Below are 20,668 nucleotides of genomic sequence, written 5' to 3' on the forward strand. Positions count from 1 at the left end.
TTCCTTCAGAGAACAGTGTGAACTCTCACAGTCCCTCACACATAAATGGGAGAAACTCTCAAGAAATCTCTCTGCAGAGGCTGTCCAAATTCTAGCAAAGTGGGCTTTACAGGAATCAGAATAGTTCTGAATTGTTGTCCTCCTTCACAGTTTTTTAAACAGATATACATCCTGCATTAAAAATGTCAGTTAAGCTGAATCTCTGAACTTTCAGATTTCCCTTCGCTGCTACCTATTGTGAGGTCATTTGTCTCTTCATTGCCCTTTCCACATCTACTTTATCTGTTAAAGTTGCACTCATCCAGCTATTCTCTTTCTTCTGTGAGCTCCATGAAAAAAAGCTACATAACTGTGGTATTTGAAAGCCTGGAAAATTGAAAGACAGACTACAAAGCACAAGAACTGACACCAATAAAGGGGCCAGACTAATTCTCTGCAGTGGTTTTATGCTTACTTCTGCTCAAACAGGGGATTTTTGTGCATTTCTATATGCTGCTAAATCCACAAGAGGGTTTAAAAACATCCTCTGGCATCAAACAGATGCTCTCTTTTCCTTTTTCTTTGTTTATCCCCTTGCATCACATCATTCTCTTTCCTCACCAATAATCTTGTCTCTTGAGTTGCCGCAAGAAATGTAACAACATAGGAAATAAAAAAAATGATAAGAGGGAGGAAACAAGGTCATTTGCAGTTTACTTCCCAGTGGACTCAGCAGAGGGGGAAATGTAAGCAGAATATAGAAAGAGAATAAAGGAACACGAAGGCAATCGGTACAGGTGGAAGATGGAGGAAAAGATCAATAGTCTTGCAAGAAAGACAAAGCTCCATAATTTATAACAGCATAATTTGGCAGAATTTAATATATAATTTGCAACTGAGTTGCTTTTTACACAATATAAAGCAAACTAAAATCAATCTATTTAAATAAAAAGAAGCAAGAAAAGAAAAAGAACAACAAACAAACTTTTTAAAAATTAAATATTCATATTTTTGTCTTTTCCCCTCTCAAGCAAACCACCCCCTCTATCCAGCTACAAAGTCCCTCCCTTTCAGGCAAACCAGTGTTTCCAGAGAGTCCTGGGGGGCCCTCAGCACTTTGACAGGCCTCTGATCTGGCAGGAAAAGACTCAATCATTGTAAAAACACCCACTCCACCACCTCAAGAGCATCTTTTTTTTCCCTCCACCGTTTTCTTCTCTCCTACTGTCTCCGTTAGAGGATCCCATGTCTCTTTTCTTCTCTCAGTATACTGCCTCGCCTCAGTGTGGTGCTTTTGATGGCGTTGTCTAATAGCAGACTGGTAAATTTTTCTTGACTATATTTTGAATCTCTTAAAGCCATCCTTACTTCAGCATCACGCTTACTGCAGAGAACATGCATAATTGTTGGGAGTTCTTGTTGAAAGTGAATGGAAACTAAAACACATTTTGTGTAAAGGCCTTCTGTTTGAAACATGATAAACTTCTTGACTTTTTCAAACGTCTCTATTATGATCTCTATTATGGCATTTATCTCTGAGCTGCATCTCCCCAGATCACACAAACTACCACTGATATTGCCTCAAACCCCTCAGCGGCATTATGTCTGTCAGAAAGAGGTGGACTTCCTGGTATTCTAATGAGTTTGTTTACATTGCTATGAATAGTATCCCCCAGGGAACTCTACCTCTTTCTCTGGTGCTGTACTTTCCTGCTTTCCATTACTCTTTTTTGTCCTGTCTCGGTACAGATGCCTTTTTGGGAAGACAGGTGGAGCATGTCCTTAAAACGTAAGAAAGGACACAAAGTGCTCTGCTGTTATCGTTAGTTCCACTTTGATCTCTAGATAGATTGACCTGGTTTCATATTCACTGCGTTGATGTGATCCAGTTTCCCCAACTGCGAACGAAGCCACACCGCTTTAGCATCGTGAGTGACATTGAAAACGTGATGTCCTATCAACTTGTGTTCATTTGTCATCTTCAGCTTCCTCTCCTCTTTCCGTATCTTTTAGTTGGCTGTTGTACTGAGCACCAGCCAACATGGTACATTTCATTTGATCTAATTTGAACCATCCACTGTAATAAAATCCAATTTTGCATTCTGCTACAGAGTACATGCTCAGCAGGAAGTGGTAACGAAGTTAAACAGAAACAGGATGCTGGTTTTGATGGCAATCTTGGCTCTAAATATATATAATGAAAATAATTGACTCCCACAAATACACACAGACACGCATGCACAACTGTTAGGTTTTTCTTAGCTATAATGTAATGCTGTGTAAAGGTGACCATCAGTCATGGAAAATGTAAAACCTCTTGGTTAACTTCCATGAAAGAACTGGCATTTCATATGTTCTTTACTAGGTGTCATAAAGGGATTGTAGATTTTTGCATCAAGAATTTAAATGGTTTCTGAAAGCATCGTCATTAACCCTCTGAATGTCATTGTTTCTATACCACTCAAAATGTATCACATATATGTATATCTTTCTATCTTCTACAGTACCCTTGTGAAAATAGATGATAAGTGTCAGTGAGATTTTGGGAGATTTGGAGCCCCCATTGTCTTCACCTTTGAACTTCGTCTTCCCTTCTGGGAAATATTTGTTAATCACACCCCACTCAAATATTTGCTTGCATGGCACATGCTTTACGGGACTAGCTTGGAGCCACGACAGCAATATAAACTATGTACACACTTAAATCACATAGCAGAAGCTGCTTTGCACAAGTTGTGGTTGAATAGTAGCCAGACAGCACCTGTCAGCCAGTATATCAGTTTGTCAGTTCATGACCGAGGTGATGCTTATCCACCTGTTTTCCTGAAATGATGCTCTGAATTCTTATGTTATTAAATGTTATGAAAACTTACAGATCATGTGGCATTTTTGTGTATTTGTTTCTCTATTGGTCATCCGCCTGTGTCTCTTCTGTCCCTTAGACCAGCGAACTTGTTGTTGGACAGGAGCAGTGCAGAAGTTCCCTCAGTGGGGACGATGGGTGACTGGATGGATGCCATGAGGACCTTGCCTTGCAAGGAGGCCTTCTCAGGGGTCAGCTACAGCTCCTGTGACACCCTGGCCAAGACATCTACAGAGTAAGATTCCAAAACAAACAGATAAACTATCCAGATGGATTCATCTTCATAGTTCATCACCAAAATATTTTGTACTAGGTTCACAGCTCTGACTTGAGCTAGTTCTTGTCCATTTAGGGTCTAAAAAGTATAGGTCATGACATCCTTTACAAATGCCATTACCCAGTCCTTCACTTGTTTTGTTTCTTTGTTTTCTTTTTTTTTCTTCAGAGATTCACAGATGTCACTACAAATATCTGTTTGACATCGTGTGTGTGTCCTCTGACAATACAGGCCCTGATACCGTTTTAGTTTGCATATACTTTTTCTAACCCGGCAAGCAACAGTATCGCACCATCAACTGAACATGAGTCACATGACAAGAAGACGACAATTAACTTTATCTGTTGATGAGAATTTGGGATTTTGATGCCTTCTCTATATGCTGACATGTGAGATTCCTTACTATCTTCACACGGCAGACATAACATTGCATAAATCTGAAGTGGGCCTGCAACTGTAGCCTCTGATTTGGGAAATGGCTAAAGGACAAATACACCTAATTTTTCACAACACTCAGTATCTTTAATCAAATTAAAATACTCCAAAATCTGTATTAGACCATTCTACATTAATAGCAGAATATTTAAAACTAAGTCTGTGATGTAAAACACCTTCAATCATACATAAAAAATGAATAACAAATACATACATACTTAAATGTAAGTACTTGTACTCAAACTGAGTTTTAAAGAATCTGGTTTCAGTGAGTCCTCTAAAAACAGGCAGTCGTTAGTGTTGAGCTAAACATGTTAGATGGAAGAAGTTTGTAAAAAATTAGATAATGTTGGTTTATGAAGCTGATTTCACCAGTTGGCCATCATTATTCTGAAGAAGTCTTTTTGTGTCTGGCTCTTGTCCCCTCTATTAATTTTATCCATTTCCAATGGTTTGTAAAACCTCATTGGTTTGCTATCTATAGCCATTTACTCAATAGATTTTGTTAAAATATTGAAAGTTTTTTTTTTTTTTTTTTTTTAATCATCTTCTTTGGCAGTGGATGGAAATAATAATCTCACACAGAAAAAAAACTGGATTGGTCCTCAGTGATTTTCCTGTTGGTAAATGTCTGATTGGATCAGTGTGGTATTCATCCACTGAAGACTCCATCTAAGACACCAAGCTCAGCTACAAGGCTAAGAGCCTTGGCTCAGATTATGTATTGCTCAATATAGATTACTCTATTGATTTGTACAGTTTTAATCTAGTCCTTGACATTCAGCACAAGGCTTGGCAATGCTCTGACCTTAGATGAACAGTCATACTCCTGCACACTGTGCTGACTCATCTGCTGGAGTAATTGATTAACCCATTTTCAAAAATGGGATAGACCAATGAAAAAATACTGACCACTTTGGAACAGCATATTTTCCATCAGCAAACGTCAGTGTGAAAAAATGTCTACTTAAACTGCACAGCACACGAAATAGCATACTGATGTGTAAAATTTTATTTTGCACCGTGGACTGAAATTCTACAATAAATTGTTTGCCATAAATGGGATTACTTCAGACATCATAAAATCAACTCTTAAATTAATTTGTGTTACTCTATTAAATAGGGAAGAAATCGGTGTCATGAAATTAGTGAGTCATTGGCCCTCAGTACTGTCTAACCTCCTTTCGCCAACAGAACAGAAATCGATTATGCCTCTCCAATAACAATTCACTGAAAGAGTGATTTCTTTTACCATTTTTTTTATTTGAAGAAGTTGAAAGAGTCATATAAGAAGGTTGATAGCTTTTTGGAGCAACCATATCTGTGTTGAGTCCTGCATATATTTTGTAATATTATCCTGTAGCAACTAATTGTCATCTGTTTCAAGTCAGAGACTAATGGATTTGTATGACAAATTTCCTAGTATTTCAAAGAGTTCATGATGCCATGCTCTCTATTAAGGTTCCCAGGCCATTAGAAGGAAAAACAGGCCCATGAATTCATAAACCGAGACCCACCCAAAGTGTTTGGTTCCAAAAATGTCAATCTTAGGCTAGCTTGAGTAATTCACAGTTCTAGTTAGTCTCAGAAAATAAAGTTTTTACTTCTTCACCACCTTGCTTTCTGTGCCTGATGGCAGTCTCAATGTGGGTTCTGGAGAAGATCTAAAAAAAAGAAAAGCCTCTTTTGTGTCAGGTCAAGATCATGTTCATATGTTGGGAAGAGAGAAAGTCACAAATTAGCTCTGACTTAGTTGAAAATAGTAAACCTAAGTTGGTTTTATGCTTAAGTAAAAAGTTAAATGTCATGAAGATTGTAGATGGACCAACAGCCAGTAATTAGCTTACAATTTTAGTTTTTAAATATTTGAAATGCACTCAAGTTAAATGTTGGATTTTTTTGACACATTTCAAATGTGAAATCATCCAGCCACAAGAAAAAAGGATTAACTTGAGGTCTTTTACACACCTTTAACTAGGGTGCCTTAAATTTAAAATACTGTGTAATGTCATGTGAGTTAATTCAACAAATAAAGGAATTTCTGAAAGAGACAAATAGTCTAATAGCAATCAACTCATTTCAAGTGAATCTCTTGCAAAATCTGTTAAAATACACTAAGTGTTGGATTTTATCCCGGATGTACCAACACGTATTGATACCTTGTATAACATGTTGATGGGCCTGGCTATTTTTCAGTAGAGTGGTTCTGACGGAGGTCCACATCACACCAGCTACATGCCCAGAATGGGAGCCATCAATGGGAATCACCACCCTCTAACGCCCAGCTCCTCTCCACCCTAAAAAGGCTCTGGATGGTGGGTTAAGGACTAAGGCCCAGGCCCTGTCTGAGAGCAAAGCTTTACCTCCAGAGCTGCTGCTGGGCTTCCTCTCACAACTTGCAATCTAATAATGGCAAAGTTTGTGTTGTAGTACTGCAATAATGTTGTATGTAACTGCACTGATTCTACTAATTTAATTCCCTACTCTGGAAAACATAACAAAAAAGTCACTTTTTTGACATGTAGCATTGCCTTGTGTGTACTGTTGTCACATTAAGGGTTTTGTTTGTGTAGTTTTAGTAATTTATGTATTTCAAAATTATTGCCAGTCGCTACAGAGTTTGCTAACAACAATTAATTGTGTTTCTTTCCTTCAGGTCTCTGCTACTTAACGCTCCTAACAATTATAATCTAAGTGTCCCAAACATTTTTTTGGATAATTGCTCTTTCACTGAATGCATGTGCAACAAAAAATATTAACCAGACATCTCTGCCATATTGTCAAATTTAACAACTACTGCATTCACAATCTCTTATACTGTGCAAGTCATACCCTTTGCATATTTTACATTTTGTTGTCCTGCAGGCTCAAATGTTTATGTATTTATTATACATAAAATCAATAATTAAGATCAAAAATTAGAAATACATACTGTGTATGTAAAGATTAAAGCAACTTAGTCATGGGGATGCTTTTCTTGAGAATGGATGGAGCTAAATGTGATGCAATTGACAAAAGTCAGATAAAATGTAAAAAGTGGATGGGTATGACTGTTTTCATCTAAATCTTTATCTCCTCTCTTCTCTTTATCTGATTGTTTTCTTTTTCTTTTTTTTTCTTAATGTTCTTCAAACACCAGGGATCTGAAAAAGGTTGGAGTGACTATTGCAGGACCGCAAAAGAAGATTGTGAGCAGCCTGAAAGCCCTAGAATCCCATACCAAGAATGGTCCAGTACCTGTTTAAAAACAATAACAAGAAATGAAAACCACCAGAGACTTTTCTGTTGGTCTGTGTTTACACACACTAACACAGTGGCTACATATCTAAATAATATGGAGATGCAAATGGATGGAAAAAACAAAAAAAGAAATATCTCATGTGATGTCTTTTACGCATTGTTGAAAGCTTTCTAACAGAGAAGTGGGAACGGGTTCAGAACTGACCTGCTACCTTGTAAGCTGACTGGCTCACCCCTCTCCCTACATGCCCACATCGAGATGCCTTACTGACTAGTCGAGGGGGGAGAGAGAAAACAAAAGGTAAGGAGGTCAGAAAGACATTACGAGGAACGCAAGCCTGGTCGTTATTGGAAAACATAGCAGGGACAGACAAAATGCTGGAGCTGTCCTTGGCATCTTCCGAAGGGAAGAGAACAGCTGATATGCCATGTGTAGAAGAGCATGGCAGACATCCACAGTTGACTTCATCTGGATTGATGAAGTCTGAAGCTGGGATATGAGTTGCAGCTACCTACATTCAGTACTCAGTCCAAGACATGGCCAAACTCATATGGACTCACCAACTGTTTGACTCTGTAGCTGTAACATAAAGCATTTGCATTCAGTAGACATGCCACTAAAAGCAATAAGGTTGTAATCCATCAAATCCATTCATCGTGGTGAAGCCATGGGTATGTTACATGTGTTATGTGTTAAATGCTGTGCTTTGAAGACAGACTGGCCATAACACTGCACACCCAGAATTTTCATTATTGTGACATCTTTGTTCCATGTGCTAATGTTACCTACTATTACCCGCCACCTTCATGTGAAATCTCAGGATGAGTATATCCTGTTTTTTTTCCTACAACAGGAAACCGGTGGAAAGCTGAGATGGAAGGAATTTAATGACATGAAGGTGAAAAGGAAATACTTAGAGCAAAGCAAATGCAAGGAGCCCAAAACAGAAAAAAAGTGATCTGTCAGTTGTTGGTCATTTCACCCTGTTCCATTTCATACCTTTGTAATTGTGGTTGTTCAAAACCTAGCTGTTCTGGGTTCACAACAGCATTATCTATTCTTTGACTCTTCGCACCTATCATCCATTAAGTAATACTCACTTTTTTTATTTTAAAGTGATCCCTTATGACTTCACTTTATAATGGCACCCAGCAGGAGATTAGTCAGAGCTACTGTAGCTTGATCAGGGGTGATAAATAGATGGGGATATGGTGTAGTACAAATATTTTTCATGAAATATACAGTTAAGATTAATTATTCTGGAGATTTCCTCATGTCTTGAGAGGGAATTATGTTACTAATTAATAAATGTACTAAAAATACTGATAAGCAATATTTGAATTTTATGGATAAGAAATGGTTTGTTTACAAGTATGAACTGGAAGTAGAAAGAACTAAGTAGCAATACATAGCTAAGATATGGAGGTACAGAATGGCAAAGGGGTGAACAGTCCCGGAACCCAATTGTCGGTATGAACAGTCCCGGAACCCAATTGTCGGTATGAAATGTTATTGTGATGCAGAGTTGTTTTTAAATATGACTGTGAGATTAAGAAAGACAAGTTAGCGCCAAGACTTCAAAACAGCTGATTTTTTTTTTTTCTATTTTTAGGATGGGTAAAGTAAGTAAGTAAGTATGTAAACAAGGTGGTCAATCTGAAGATTTCACACAATAACTCACTGAATAAAGCCATGTGAAAAAGCTCTCTCTTTTTTAAATTTTGGTTTCAGATAATTTGAACGACACTGAAAAAAAATACAGAAAACTAACTTCGAACTAATGAATCTTGTTGTTTTCCAAGCAAAAAAATAGAGTGCCTCCTGTACTTGGTCTTGATTATGGTGGAATCACCAAGAAAACATTTATTTTAGTTTAATGTAATAAAGTAAGTGTTTCTCGTGTTTTCTTTAGAGTGTAGCTCAATCATCAATTGCCCCAGTCTGACTCAATATTAAAATGTTCTGTTAACAATGCAATACATCCAATAAGTTATTGCTTTCTGAAATAGTAACCCGATATGCCACGTCCATCATGGGATTTCCTAAAGGCACCTTAAAATATCTATGTAAATTGAGTACATATTTAACGATGCTAGTCTTCTGCTTTGATGTCACCCAGCTGGTCCCTCAGTGCAACACTTACCCAGTATTTTTGAACTGGCACTTTGGTACTTTGTGCTCTTGAACGCGTGATATTTACAATGAAGATGCTGTCTTTATGCCTCTTTAAGCACTTGGTACACATTACTGTAGCACTTTGAATGACAACGTTTTTGCCTTGGCTGTAGACTAAGCTTGATTAAAGCACAGGGGTGCTGTTGGTGCTTTTGGGAAACCCAGCCCTGTTCAGTGTGTCAATTCTGTCTTCCTTTACTTGGTCTACCTGTGGATGCTGCTGTTGCTGATATGTGTTTGAAATTAGCATGTACATAATGTAAAACCATCATAAAGAAAGCAACTAGCACTCCAGATCTCACTATATACCTGGCCATCCATTTTTTTTGTACAAATGTTTGTATGTATAAATGATTGAATAAAAATTGTGCAACATTTTTAATTAAAATTGAGGAAAAAAATCATCTGTATTATATTTTATCCTACTTTGAATCATACTTGTTAGTTTTTTCTACAATAAAAAGGCAATTATGATTACATTATTTATTTGCTAACATTATACAATGCATTGATGATTTTTGAGCGTAGATTAAGTTATGTGTCTGTGATGTCTTGATATGATTTTAACACAAACTTCATAAACCTGAGACATCGGAGAGAGCAATATTGTTACAGACCCTATACAGATCCCTAATTTTATGTCTAAAGACTGACATGTGTGTCTGTGTGAGTTTGTCTGCAAATGTAGATGGCCTTGTCTACTAATGTAAAATGGTTTGTAGTGAAAACATTTATATTTTTATAATAAATAATTCACAAAATATTTTCAAAAAAAATGAATGATTACACAAATGCTCCTGTGCTTTATTTCACATGTACTCTAGAAAACCAAAATTGAAAAAAAAAAAAACTTTTTTTGTAGAATGCTATTCTTAACAGCTGATGATTAACATAAAACTCACAAAATCCAGGCCCTGTCTCATTGGGCTAAGGCATCAATATCTGTTAGAATGTTATCCTCTGGGGTGTATCATAAATGGAGCGCTCTCCCCATGTCCCATAATTATACAAGAGAGTTCCCCAACTGCTTTGAGGATGTATAAAACTTTTGGAAGGAAGTAACTGTAATTTATTTATCTGATGGCAGCATTTTAGGTCCTGAGAATGTACTCCATATACCAGCTTATGGTATCTAGCCCACATTCAACCAAACATGAATTGGTCATCAGAAAATTTGAAGCAGGACTGTCCATACCGGATCAATGCCATGACCAGGGGCGCCTGCAGGTTATTATCGGACACACACAACACTATCTTCGACCCTGACCCACATGAGCACATCTCCATCCCCAACTTGCATTGTGTGTGTGGCGCTGAAAACCTCACAAATAAGCCACAGCAACAAAAGTGGAAGCTAGCTTCACTGCACAGCCACATTTAACTTACAAAGAGAGCGCCACACCACAAAAAAAACAAAAGTAAACTGAACAGTAACATTTAGGTTTAGGAAGTACATGTGCCCACTCCCACAGATGTAAAAAAAGATGTGGGCTACATGCACAATTTTTGCCCCAAGATTTTTGTTAATAGTAAAGGGGGAAAGTAATAAAAAATCCAAGAACTATAAAATTTTTGTTTTTTTTTACTCAAAGGAAAATCTCAAATTAAACAGTGAGTACAGCCATACAGTTACAGGAGTTACTGGCCAAGACAAGTTTATCACGTCAACACTGGGCTGGCACCAGCAACAACTGATCGTCTCTACGTTGATGATAAGTTCGACAACGTTTCCAAATTTTCTTTGAAACCAACATTTGTGAAAGAATGGACCACGCTGAGGAACTCCAGCCTGGTAGCATCATGTCACCTGTGCAATAAATCTGGGATTTGGCAGGTCTCAGTAGATCAGTAATTGTTTTGCTACACTGTGCCAAGTTTGGTGCAAAGGGCATCATTGTGTGTTGTTTTTCAAACGCTGGCTCAGCTGCTTATTTCCAGTGGAAGGAGTTCAGAATGCTATAGTACATTAGGACATTTTTACTGATACTTGTGGTGGCAGAATTGCAGTTGAATAACTGAGAAAAAATGAGACTGACTGCTTTTCACTGTGAAATTAGAGTGTGGAGGATGGGGGATCATGACGAACATTTAGACTAACAAGTTTCTTTTAGGAATCAACAGAACAAAAAAGAAAACGTCAATGTGGTTCAGTGTAGAACCATATAAGCATCTCTCTTATCCGATGGTTCAACATGTATGACGTTGCCTTAGGAAAAATATTTTTTTCCAGACTTACTTTTAGGAGGTTCCGTAAAATTAAATCTCATGTGTTTACATTTCTTCAGTTTCATTTACATTCATCTTCAACTAAAAAGAACAAAAACAGTAATGTACAGAGAATAAAAGTATTAATTTGCTAACTTCAAATGGATTTTTTATATATCAACTTCCTCATTCACAACATGGGAAAGAATGGCTTTGATCATTTTCTTTTGACTTTGTTCTTGAATTTGATGTACAAGAATGTAAACGCCGACAGCACTGGCTGTTCAACATGTATTTATGTTTTTATTCCTTGCAAACAATGATGGTGGGCTTGCATGTGCTTCCTCTTGAAGATCTGAGTGAGGTATCCATTAAACAGGTCTCCTGATACACAGATTCTACTCTTTCACATACTTATTTAAAGAGCTTTGTGCCAACTTTAATGTTTTATTCCAGTGTTGATGGGAAAATCTGTCATAGATTTTGCATTGAACAAACCAAGCTTTTCTCTGGTGCAGTGCATCTGGAAAGTATTCACAGTGCTTCACTTTTTCCACATTTTATTATGATAAAGCCTTATTTCTAATTGCATTAAATTGATTGCTCCCCTAAACTCTACACACACATTATGACAATGTGAATAATGTTTGAGATTTTTTTCAAATTTTTTAAAAATGGAAAACCTAGAAATCACACCTACATAAGTATTTATAGCCTTTGCCATGAAGCTCAAAATTAAGCTTCTTTCACTGATCATCCTTGAGATGTTTCTGCAGCTTATATTTTAGATAGATTCTTGCAAGATAAATATGCTTTCACCACAAATTATTGATTTTGATGTGAAGAACAGCCATATTGAAACGCAAAGTTGCGTTTATAAATTCTGACTGGGGATAGACTGAGTTTGTCCCACAATGGGAAGTCAAATTCCAGCTGATTTTTTTTAACGAGAAAGTCAGAACCTTTGAGTCCCCACTCCAAACCCAGCTCACTTGTGCCTAATTATCTCCACCTGTGCTGCTCAGAATATAAGCCTCTCCCAGCCGCAGCAGTAGTGCTAAATTATCAGAACCTGCATCTAGATGCACTAAGCCTTTTCAAGCCAAGTTAAAAGTAAGTCAACTTTTGTTTCTGTCATCTCATCTCCAGCTCTTTGCTGGCTTTTTGTCTGGTTAGGTTTTGCTCTTTCATTTTTAACCTCATTTGATTTTTGACTCTTCTCTTTGTGCTGGATTTTTAAGCCTGTTGAAGAGTGGTGCCCATGTCACCAAACATGGACCATAACTTCAGCCACATCTCTCCTGGGATTTCTCCATCACATATGCAATAATCTCAACAGGTTGGTCATTCCCATTCTGGGCAAGATTTTGCTAAACAATCCTGTCTCAGTTACTCGCCTCACTGTTGCAGATCTCTTAATGGTTCCAGCAATCCAGTGTGTAGAACTGCAATAATCCTTTTAAATAAAGACTAAACCAGAAATGTTGTGAGTTGGCTGTATTTTTGGATCCAAAGTATCCCGGGTTGTTTAAAATTATATTTTTCAGTTCCAATACTTCTTTTCAGTTTCACTTTAAGCTGACATCATTTTAGCCCAATATAAATGGATTTTCACTCTACTACTACAGAATTGTTTCAATTGGCTGTTTCAGAAAAATCCCATGTCTACACTTTATATGAAGCAAACAAGCAAAACACCAAAGATGACAATGAAACCCAACACATTTTGCTAATGTTGACTCTGATGTACATGTGTAGCTAATATTACATATTTTTTAAGACTGCAGAGTCTCTGAATAGGGTATGCTAAATCTGACAAACGGCACCTTTAAATATTGATTTCTCTTTAGCTTTTAGCCATTGTTATACTTGGTCTGAATAAATTTGAGCAAAGGTAAGTCCTTGGTTTCTACTTCAAATAGTTAATCAGTTTAATACAACTATATACATGTGAAAATGACACAATGTTAAATATTTAAAAGATTCCTAGAAACTGTTTAGCATCTCCACAGCACATTTCTTGACATTTTATGCCACAACTCATCTACCTCTACAAGACCTTCCTTTTTTCACAAATGTTTGACATCTGCTCCAAGTTAAGCCTCTACTGCTAAACCTTCCCACTCTGCTCCTTGTTTCCTTGTCTGAATCTAATAAAGCATTTTGTTTCCGATCATCCATGGTTAAAGTTGATTTGTTGTCTGACTTTAAAGTAGATTATCTGTGTTTTTTTTGGGGTTTTTTTTCTTCTTTTTATTTTTGTTTCCTTTGGGGAGACAAGTGAGGGGAAAAAATGGTGATGACTCAGCCCAATGTCCAAATTCTGACAATAACCAGATGTTCTGAGGCAGATGTGCACAGAGAAAAAAAAAGGGAAAAATTGTACTAGCCATTTCAAGTCAGAAAACAATGAAGACCGTATGCTTACCTCCACCACTTTGGTTTATTTTCACGTATAAGACCTCACAGCACTGAAACCACTGGAGAGATAGGAAAAACAGAAGGCTAGCTGAAGGGGTGGCTCCAGAGTCCAGGAAATGTGAAACTTAAAGAATGATGAACTCTATGTTGGAGAGGTAATTCTTGTTGCAGAAGGTAACCTTCTTTTTTATATATATACTACTTTTCTGAGTAATATAAGCCTAGCACCATTTATTTTGTTTTTCCATACACTTAATACAGCAGCATAAACAGAGAACATGTTTTTAACTGAAAGTAATAGATAATACCCATGCAAGATATGCTACCAACTAAAATAGTTTTGCAATGAGACTGTATGCATAAGGTAACCATGTAAGCTTGCTCGCCTATTTAATATTCCAACTTTGTCACTTTATAATCAACTTGTAATTTTATTGATGTAATTCACAGGTGGTGCGTTACATTTAATTGATCGTAATGCATTAAATTGAATGTAATGCAATTTATTTATTTTTTATTGTGCAATTGTATTTAGCTCTGATTCAACTACCTTTCCCTGCAATTAGATATACAATGAAGAAGTTTTACATATTTAAAACTCAATCTGGTTGGAGACCGTGTAAAAATCAGTATTCATGTCAAAGAAACAAAGTTAGAAACTTTTCAGATGTGTATTGTCAAAAATTATGACATGCTTGTGTTTATTAGTTCTATAAAATTCACTGTTTGTGGCTGTACTTTTGAAATCTGTGGTAAAGTTCCAGGAGTGGGATTAGATTTGAAAGATACTAGAGCATAAATGTTACTCATTCCTCCGTTTGCTCTTCATGAATGAATGATGTGAGTTCCTTGTGGCAAAACTTTATATTTTCTGTAAATTGCAGGCCAGTGTTTTTATTTGAAAAAGCTTTGAGTATATTATTGAGAATATGCACAGTTTTTACATACACACAATGACAGAAGTAATCTATTTTTAAAAAGCTATGCAGACAGATACCCACATCCCGTCCTCTCTGTGAAGGTTCATCTCCTCCCTGTGAAGATTCATCTCCTGTCTTTGAAGCACGCTCTGTGGTCTCGTCCATCTATCTCCCTGCTCTTTCCTTTAGGTTTCCAGTAAAAAGTGGCCCCAAGCTGTGTGCAGCTGCTGCTCGTGGCTTGATGACAAACTTCTGATGCCTCATTCAGCAAGTCCTGTTGCCTGCTGTGAGGATGTCAGTCTTGTAAAATCACTTCCTGCAAATAGAGTTCACTGATAAAGGGCCAAGATGTCATCTGCTGGTTATCTATGTTTCAAACCATGTTAGTCTTACTGCAGTGGCAAATTGTGGAAGAATGGTTCTGCCTTACCAGTGTGGTGCAGAACGCAAGTGCAAACACATAACTTCGTTGTGTACATTGCAAGGGGCACCAACCTGTCACAGCTTTAAACTACACGGTACTGTGTACATGTGAAAACACTTAAAGATCAAACACTGTCTGCTTTTGGCTTGGGTTCTTTATAGGAACTCTCTCAGTGGATTTAATCTTTGATGGACTACCATGTGAAATAAATAAAGTAAATACGATGAACGTTTCAATATTGAAAAACTCAAATATCCCTTCGTTTGGTCAATAATGGCTTTGCATCAACTAGAGTGTCATAAAATGCTAAATGGTAAAGAGACTCATAGAGAAATTATGTCCTCATTTCAGGAAGAAATCCAGATTGTGCACAAAACCAAGACCCAAAGTTTTAATTACAGCTTTGTCTTAGTCTAAAGTGTGGGAACACTAAAGCTTCATGTAAGTTTTCTCTCATGACCAATTGGTCCCAGACCCAAGAATTGTATTCATTTCTTTTATTGGCCAAGATGCTCAGGAGTCATCTAAAAATGTCCTAAACTGGTTTGATTTTCCATGTGGGCATGAGTGAAACAATGACACTGGTGAACAAGGTGGTGTCAGTCTAAGCAATTCATGCAAAACCTGTAATTTTGACTGTGAGCTTATTTAACCTAAATTCTATGTCATGATTATAGTTTTAAAAGCACAGTATTTACTCAGAGCTGATTTAATTTCTGGTATAGCTTGAAGGAAAATTTCCTACACCAGAAGGGAGTTCCTCCAAAATGAGTGGCTGTTTAGGTGGCTACAATGAGATTAAAGTCACTGTTCCAAATTATTGTGGTAAACCACATATTTTACCCGTATGTTTTCTCATTTGAAGGAACTGACTGGAAGTAGCATTTATATTTTGGTGTGGTAAGTTATGGAGAGAACAAACATCTGACACTGTGTTGAGTGCCAGGGATAAAAGTCTTCAAAAAGGAATTAAAAGAAGACTAAAAAGAGGCAAACTGTTCCATAACAGCAACCTTAAAGGCCTGATCACTTCTGATTTTCAGCTTTGTCTTTAAAAAAAATCCAAGAGTAGTTAGTCATCTGAACTTAGAGACCGAGAAGGAGAGTACAGGTGAAGCAAGTCCCGGTTTGGACAAGCCAAAGGCAAGAGAGTGCAGCCAGTTTGATCCCAAAGTAAACTGTGTTACAATAGTTAAGGCATGTGGTAATAAAGATGTGAATGATTGTTTCAAAATCCTGCTTTGCTTTTACTCAGATTGATGGCAGTGGATCGCAAACATACAGTCAACAAGCCATGATTCAAATGTTGGGTGTTGCAAGGGCCACTTTTGTAGATCAAAATCTTCAGTCTTTAATTTCACTCAGGCGGTCGACATTTGTTTTTTCAAATGTAGACTTGACAATCATCAGCATAACACTGAAACACAATTCCAAATGTCCTCAAAATGAAAGGGCAGCAAAACCAGAGGAAAGAAAGGGTCGTAGAATAGACATCTGAGGCACCCGACGTCTAAAAACAAACACTGTAGATGACAAAAACTCATTTATAGACACAAAACATTTGGTCAGAGGAAAAGAAAAGGTTGATTTTAATGTTTTGATGATTTAAAAAAAATTCATTTAATGTCATGTTTCTGATGGTGTCATGACAGTCTTATTCACAACCTGTCAAGTAAACTGTTGCCGAAATTTCTGACAAAAGAGGTGAAGTGGAAAACAATGTGATAAACAGCATTTATACTAACATAGAGAAAGCAATGTGGCTATAAATACTATCACAAAGACAAAATCTCATAAAGATAATAAAGTTCTGTTAGTGGTGTTAAGATTGTTGTTTTTTACTTAATAAAAAGGCGATGGAGAGGCTTTTCTTAGCTGTTGTTGGCACTGTTTTAAGGACAATTGACAACTTCCATAAAAGTATAGCAAAGTAATGCAGTGGGACTGCTGCCAATGTAATGTCAGCACTTTGGCATCTCTCATTTGAACCCCCTGTTCTACACCGTCTTCAATTCATTTTTTATTCTTTTATCGGCAATCTTTTTTTTTTAAGTTTTTGTCTCTTTCCCTGAAACTTCAGTGCCTGGAACTTTTAACTTTTTGTTTTCTCATTCTCCTGTTTCTCAGTTCATGTTAATTTTGACCAATTAACATCAGAAGAAATATGCCAAATGAAAACAGTTTACTTTCAGCAGAAAAGCAAACAAACATATGCTTTTTAAATCTTGAAAATTAGTTACAGAGAAAAGGGGATAAAGACTCATTTCCTCCATTTGTGCGTGTTTGCATCATTCACCTATTGTTCCCCAGTTGAATGGAATTGTCTATATTTAGTGCATTAAATATTCAGGCCCTTATTTTATTACAGCACTGCTTTAGATTGTGCTCAGATTGCTGCTGAAGGGAGAATAATTTGTTGTTGATTTGTTTAAAAATTTGCACACTGAATAACTTTGAACACAAGGTGAATATAAAAAATATGATAAGTTTATAAAGGGAAGAGCCAAGGCGCATTAGTTTCACGTGACATGTTTCATAATAGGACATTATTAATTAATGCAATGTGCACATCAATATTTTTTCATTTCAGGTTACAAAAATGACCTAAAAAATTTAGGTTGTAAATAAGAAACTTTAGGACAAAATAATTAGTTTCGTGAAAATTAGCAGTCTGGATGCTGTTCTTGATGAAGAGATTCACATTCTCACTCAAAGTTATGTTTCCATGCCAGCTTCCTCCTGCCACACGTTGATGTGCCCCTGGGCAAGGCACTTGATCTTAGCCAATGTGACAAAGTGGCTCAGTTTGTGTTCACCACTTGTCCCTTAATCTTAGTTTTGATTAATTTATTTTCTGTAGCTGGTCATAATGCTTAAATTTAAACATTACTTTGCAACGTTGCTTCACTTACTGTCCCGGGCTTGTTTGTGTTAGCATTATGTTGCAGTTTCCATCTATTTATATGTTTAGGTTAAAATGACTACTTCTGGATTATTGGTTAAATTTGTTTATTTTGTTTCAAAGTATATTCATGGTATTTGGTTTCCTTTTTTCTCACCATTGTTTGTCCTTTGTGGATTCTACCAATTAGAGAGTTTTCTTTGAAGGATTGCTTTGTTTTTTCTTTGAAGTAACTTTTTGAGTTATCTTCTATTATTTTTCAGACTATTTCATTTTGTAGATGAGTTTGTAAATCAGATTAATAATGTTCTTGTTTTTTAGATTTTGTTTGTTTTTTGTGGTTTATTTTGACCTGTTTAATTGTGGCTTGGTCCACTCAACTGAGGTGTGTTGCCAATTGGCTATGAAAACACTGAGTTCTTCGAAGCTCAGGTTGGATGTCTGAGGCAAATGTATTAAATAAAACTCATCAGAAGAATCCGAAACCGGTGGGTGATGCTGTTTCTTTGTTCACCTTGAGGACCTTTGACTACACTATTTTACAGCCTAGCCTATCACTATCTGTATGCATGCGTGTTTGTGAGTGTTGTAAAAAGCATGAGAAATTTTGTCCATTTACTTCTTTTTTATTTGGCGAATACATACCTTTTCTGAAATTGAATACAGAAACCTATGCTAAGACTGCCAAAAGGATTACTACAAGCTACAGCATATTTAATTATAAAAGTCTGTGTGCACAGAACTTTAAAGAGTCATGATGCATAGTACAAATGAAAAAAATAAATAAATCTGGTTTATTCACTTAACATTTGGTCAAATTACAAAGCTCCACTTGAATAGCTGTTCTGCCTCCTCCTCAAAGCAAATTACAGCATGAGCTGAAGTGCTTTGAAAGGACTCACTGAACACAAATCAGTGTTGCCTTCTTCACATAAAGAACGCACGTCATCATGTCTGAGCTAAGTCTCTTTAATATTACCGTGATGTGAACAGTACTTCTGTCAAGTAAGTTCTTGTAAAATGCTATTACCTTTAGGCAAATTAAAAAAATAACAAAAACTGTTGAAGAACCAGCCAACTTATAATCAGAATAAAGTATAAAATCCAGCATCTATGACTTAGTGAATGAATAAATGTAGGGCTGCTAATTGGATTCGTGCGCTAGAATACCGTCCACACAAATGTTAAATCTGCAAAAAAAAAACAAAGAAAATGTTTTGAGTAATTGAAGTTATATATTCTAAGTCCTTGTAAATTTTGTCTAAACTATGACATTGAAAGTTAGGCTTGCTTGTCACATCTGAACAATGACCACATTTCCAAGAATATTTTGGCATTAATAGACATATTGATGTCAACAGCTTGTACGTTTCACTTTTTCAAGTCCATTTACAGGATAAAATCAAAAGCAACAAAACCAATTTCACCTGGAAATGTCTAGTCGTGTCAGAAAAGTTTCATGTGCTGTTTATTCTTTTTTTTAAAGATTTTTAGGATTGCACTACTTCACTTGAAATGCTTAAATGTATCTATGGTTGAAATTCATTGCAAATAATTGCTTCACTGTAGTTGTATCAAGATGAACATTTGTAGCCAAATTACCTTTGTATTTTTTATTTTTTTTTTGTTGTTGATAATTTTTTTTCCTGAGACAAACTTTCACAGAACTTAAATAGTTTTTATTTTTATTTATTACTTCTGCTTTTCATCTTCTTCACTGGTTCATCTTTCTGTCAATTTATTAAAACCATATATCACCTGTATCAAACCCTGTCTGGAAGACGCAGCACATGGGCCGATTTATTTGGGAGCTTCCTCTGTGTCTGAGAGTTTTATGAGCGTTGTCACAGACCATAGATACATTTTTGACAAGCCTTTGCTTTGACCACTGTTATTCCCCACATTTTTCTTGCCTTCTCGCTCAGCTTGACCTCAGTGAATGGAAAGGCCACATGTTAGTGTCACCATTTCCTTAAACAACTAAATTGCATAGGATGTTGAAGTCGATCCTTTCCAGCTGCTACAGTGAATAAGGCATGCTCATATTTTCGGAAAGTAGGTTGCAATATTGTTGCAACTTCATTTTCAGGTGCTCCAGGTGATAAAAGACAATACAATGAATTGTTACAGTTTTCACCCAGTTGCACATCCTCTGGATTGTATAATATCCCTATTGTAAAATCTCCACACTTTCTTTAAGTTATAATCTTCTATTATATTATTACTGTTACTGTTAATCATGTTTTTAATATATATTTCCGTAACACTTGAATGACTCGAAACACACAAGAAACTACAGTATGTTACTGAGATTAAAGAATTGATGATTATTGCTACTAGATCTGTTGGCTAATTTCTGCCCTCTCAAGATGAGAGTCACCCAAAAAACTATGTAGTAACTGATAAAATGATGGAAAATCTTAAACTTTGAGACTTGATTTCCCACAGTGTGGACAGCCAATTTCATGGATTGGATCTGAAGAAATGAATGTATCAAAAAGGTAGCTTAATGAGATGAAGAAAAGCAATGGATGACATTCACTTTGGAAAATGTGAGGTAGACTAGGAGACATCTGGAAACCATCAGCATATGAGCACACCAAGGAAGAGGCATCAACAAGATGCCAAATAGTGTCCAATGACTCACCAGGCTAGAACAGCAAGAGTATGCTCCACCCAACACTGAAAGGAGTTTGACCAAGATCAATACTGTTATCAGAATTGATGATAGTAATGCTGCATAAAATTACTCTAAATCCTCTATTATTACAGTGTGAATAGAAACCAAGAACAAACTGCTCTTCTCTCTGTACACGTGTGGGTTTT

At 36.5% G+C, this 20,668-nt stretch overlaps 1 protein-coding gene across 3 annotated transcripts in view; it reads left to right on the forward strand.

Moving 5' to 3' along the window:
• The window catches only part of epha3 (eph receptor A3), a 99,009-nt gene extending 90,743 nt beyond the window's left edge, over positions 1-8,266 (forward strand). For 2 of the 3 annotated variants that reach the window (XM_055031565.1, XM_055031567.1), the window contains exons 16-17: positions 2,922-3,077; positions 6,694-8,266. In XM_055031565.1, the coding sequence (XP_054887540.1) occupies positions 2,922-3,077; positions 6,694-6,799 (262 nt within the window). In that variant the 3' untranslated portion in view covers positions 6,800-8,266. Of the gene's footprint in view, positions 1-2,921; positions 3,078-5,750; positions 5,870-6,693 lie in introns of all 3 variants that reach the window. The other variant, XM_055031568.1, reaches the window with a different exon arrangement.
• The last annotated feature ends 12,402 nt before the right edge of the window (positions 8,267-20,668 follow it).

The sequence above is a fragment of the Poeciliopsis prolifica genome, unplaced genomic scaffold (genome assembly GCF_027474105.1).
Source record: "Poeciliopsis prolifica strain line A6 unplaced genomic scaffold, Auburn_PproV2 SCAFFOLD007, whole genome shotgun sequence".
Classification (NCBI taxonomy): domain Eukaryota; kingdom Metazoa; phylum Chordata; class Actinopteri; order Cyprinodontiformes; family Poeciliidae; genus Poeciliopsis; species Poeciliopsis prolifica.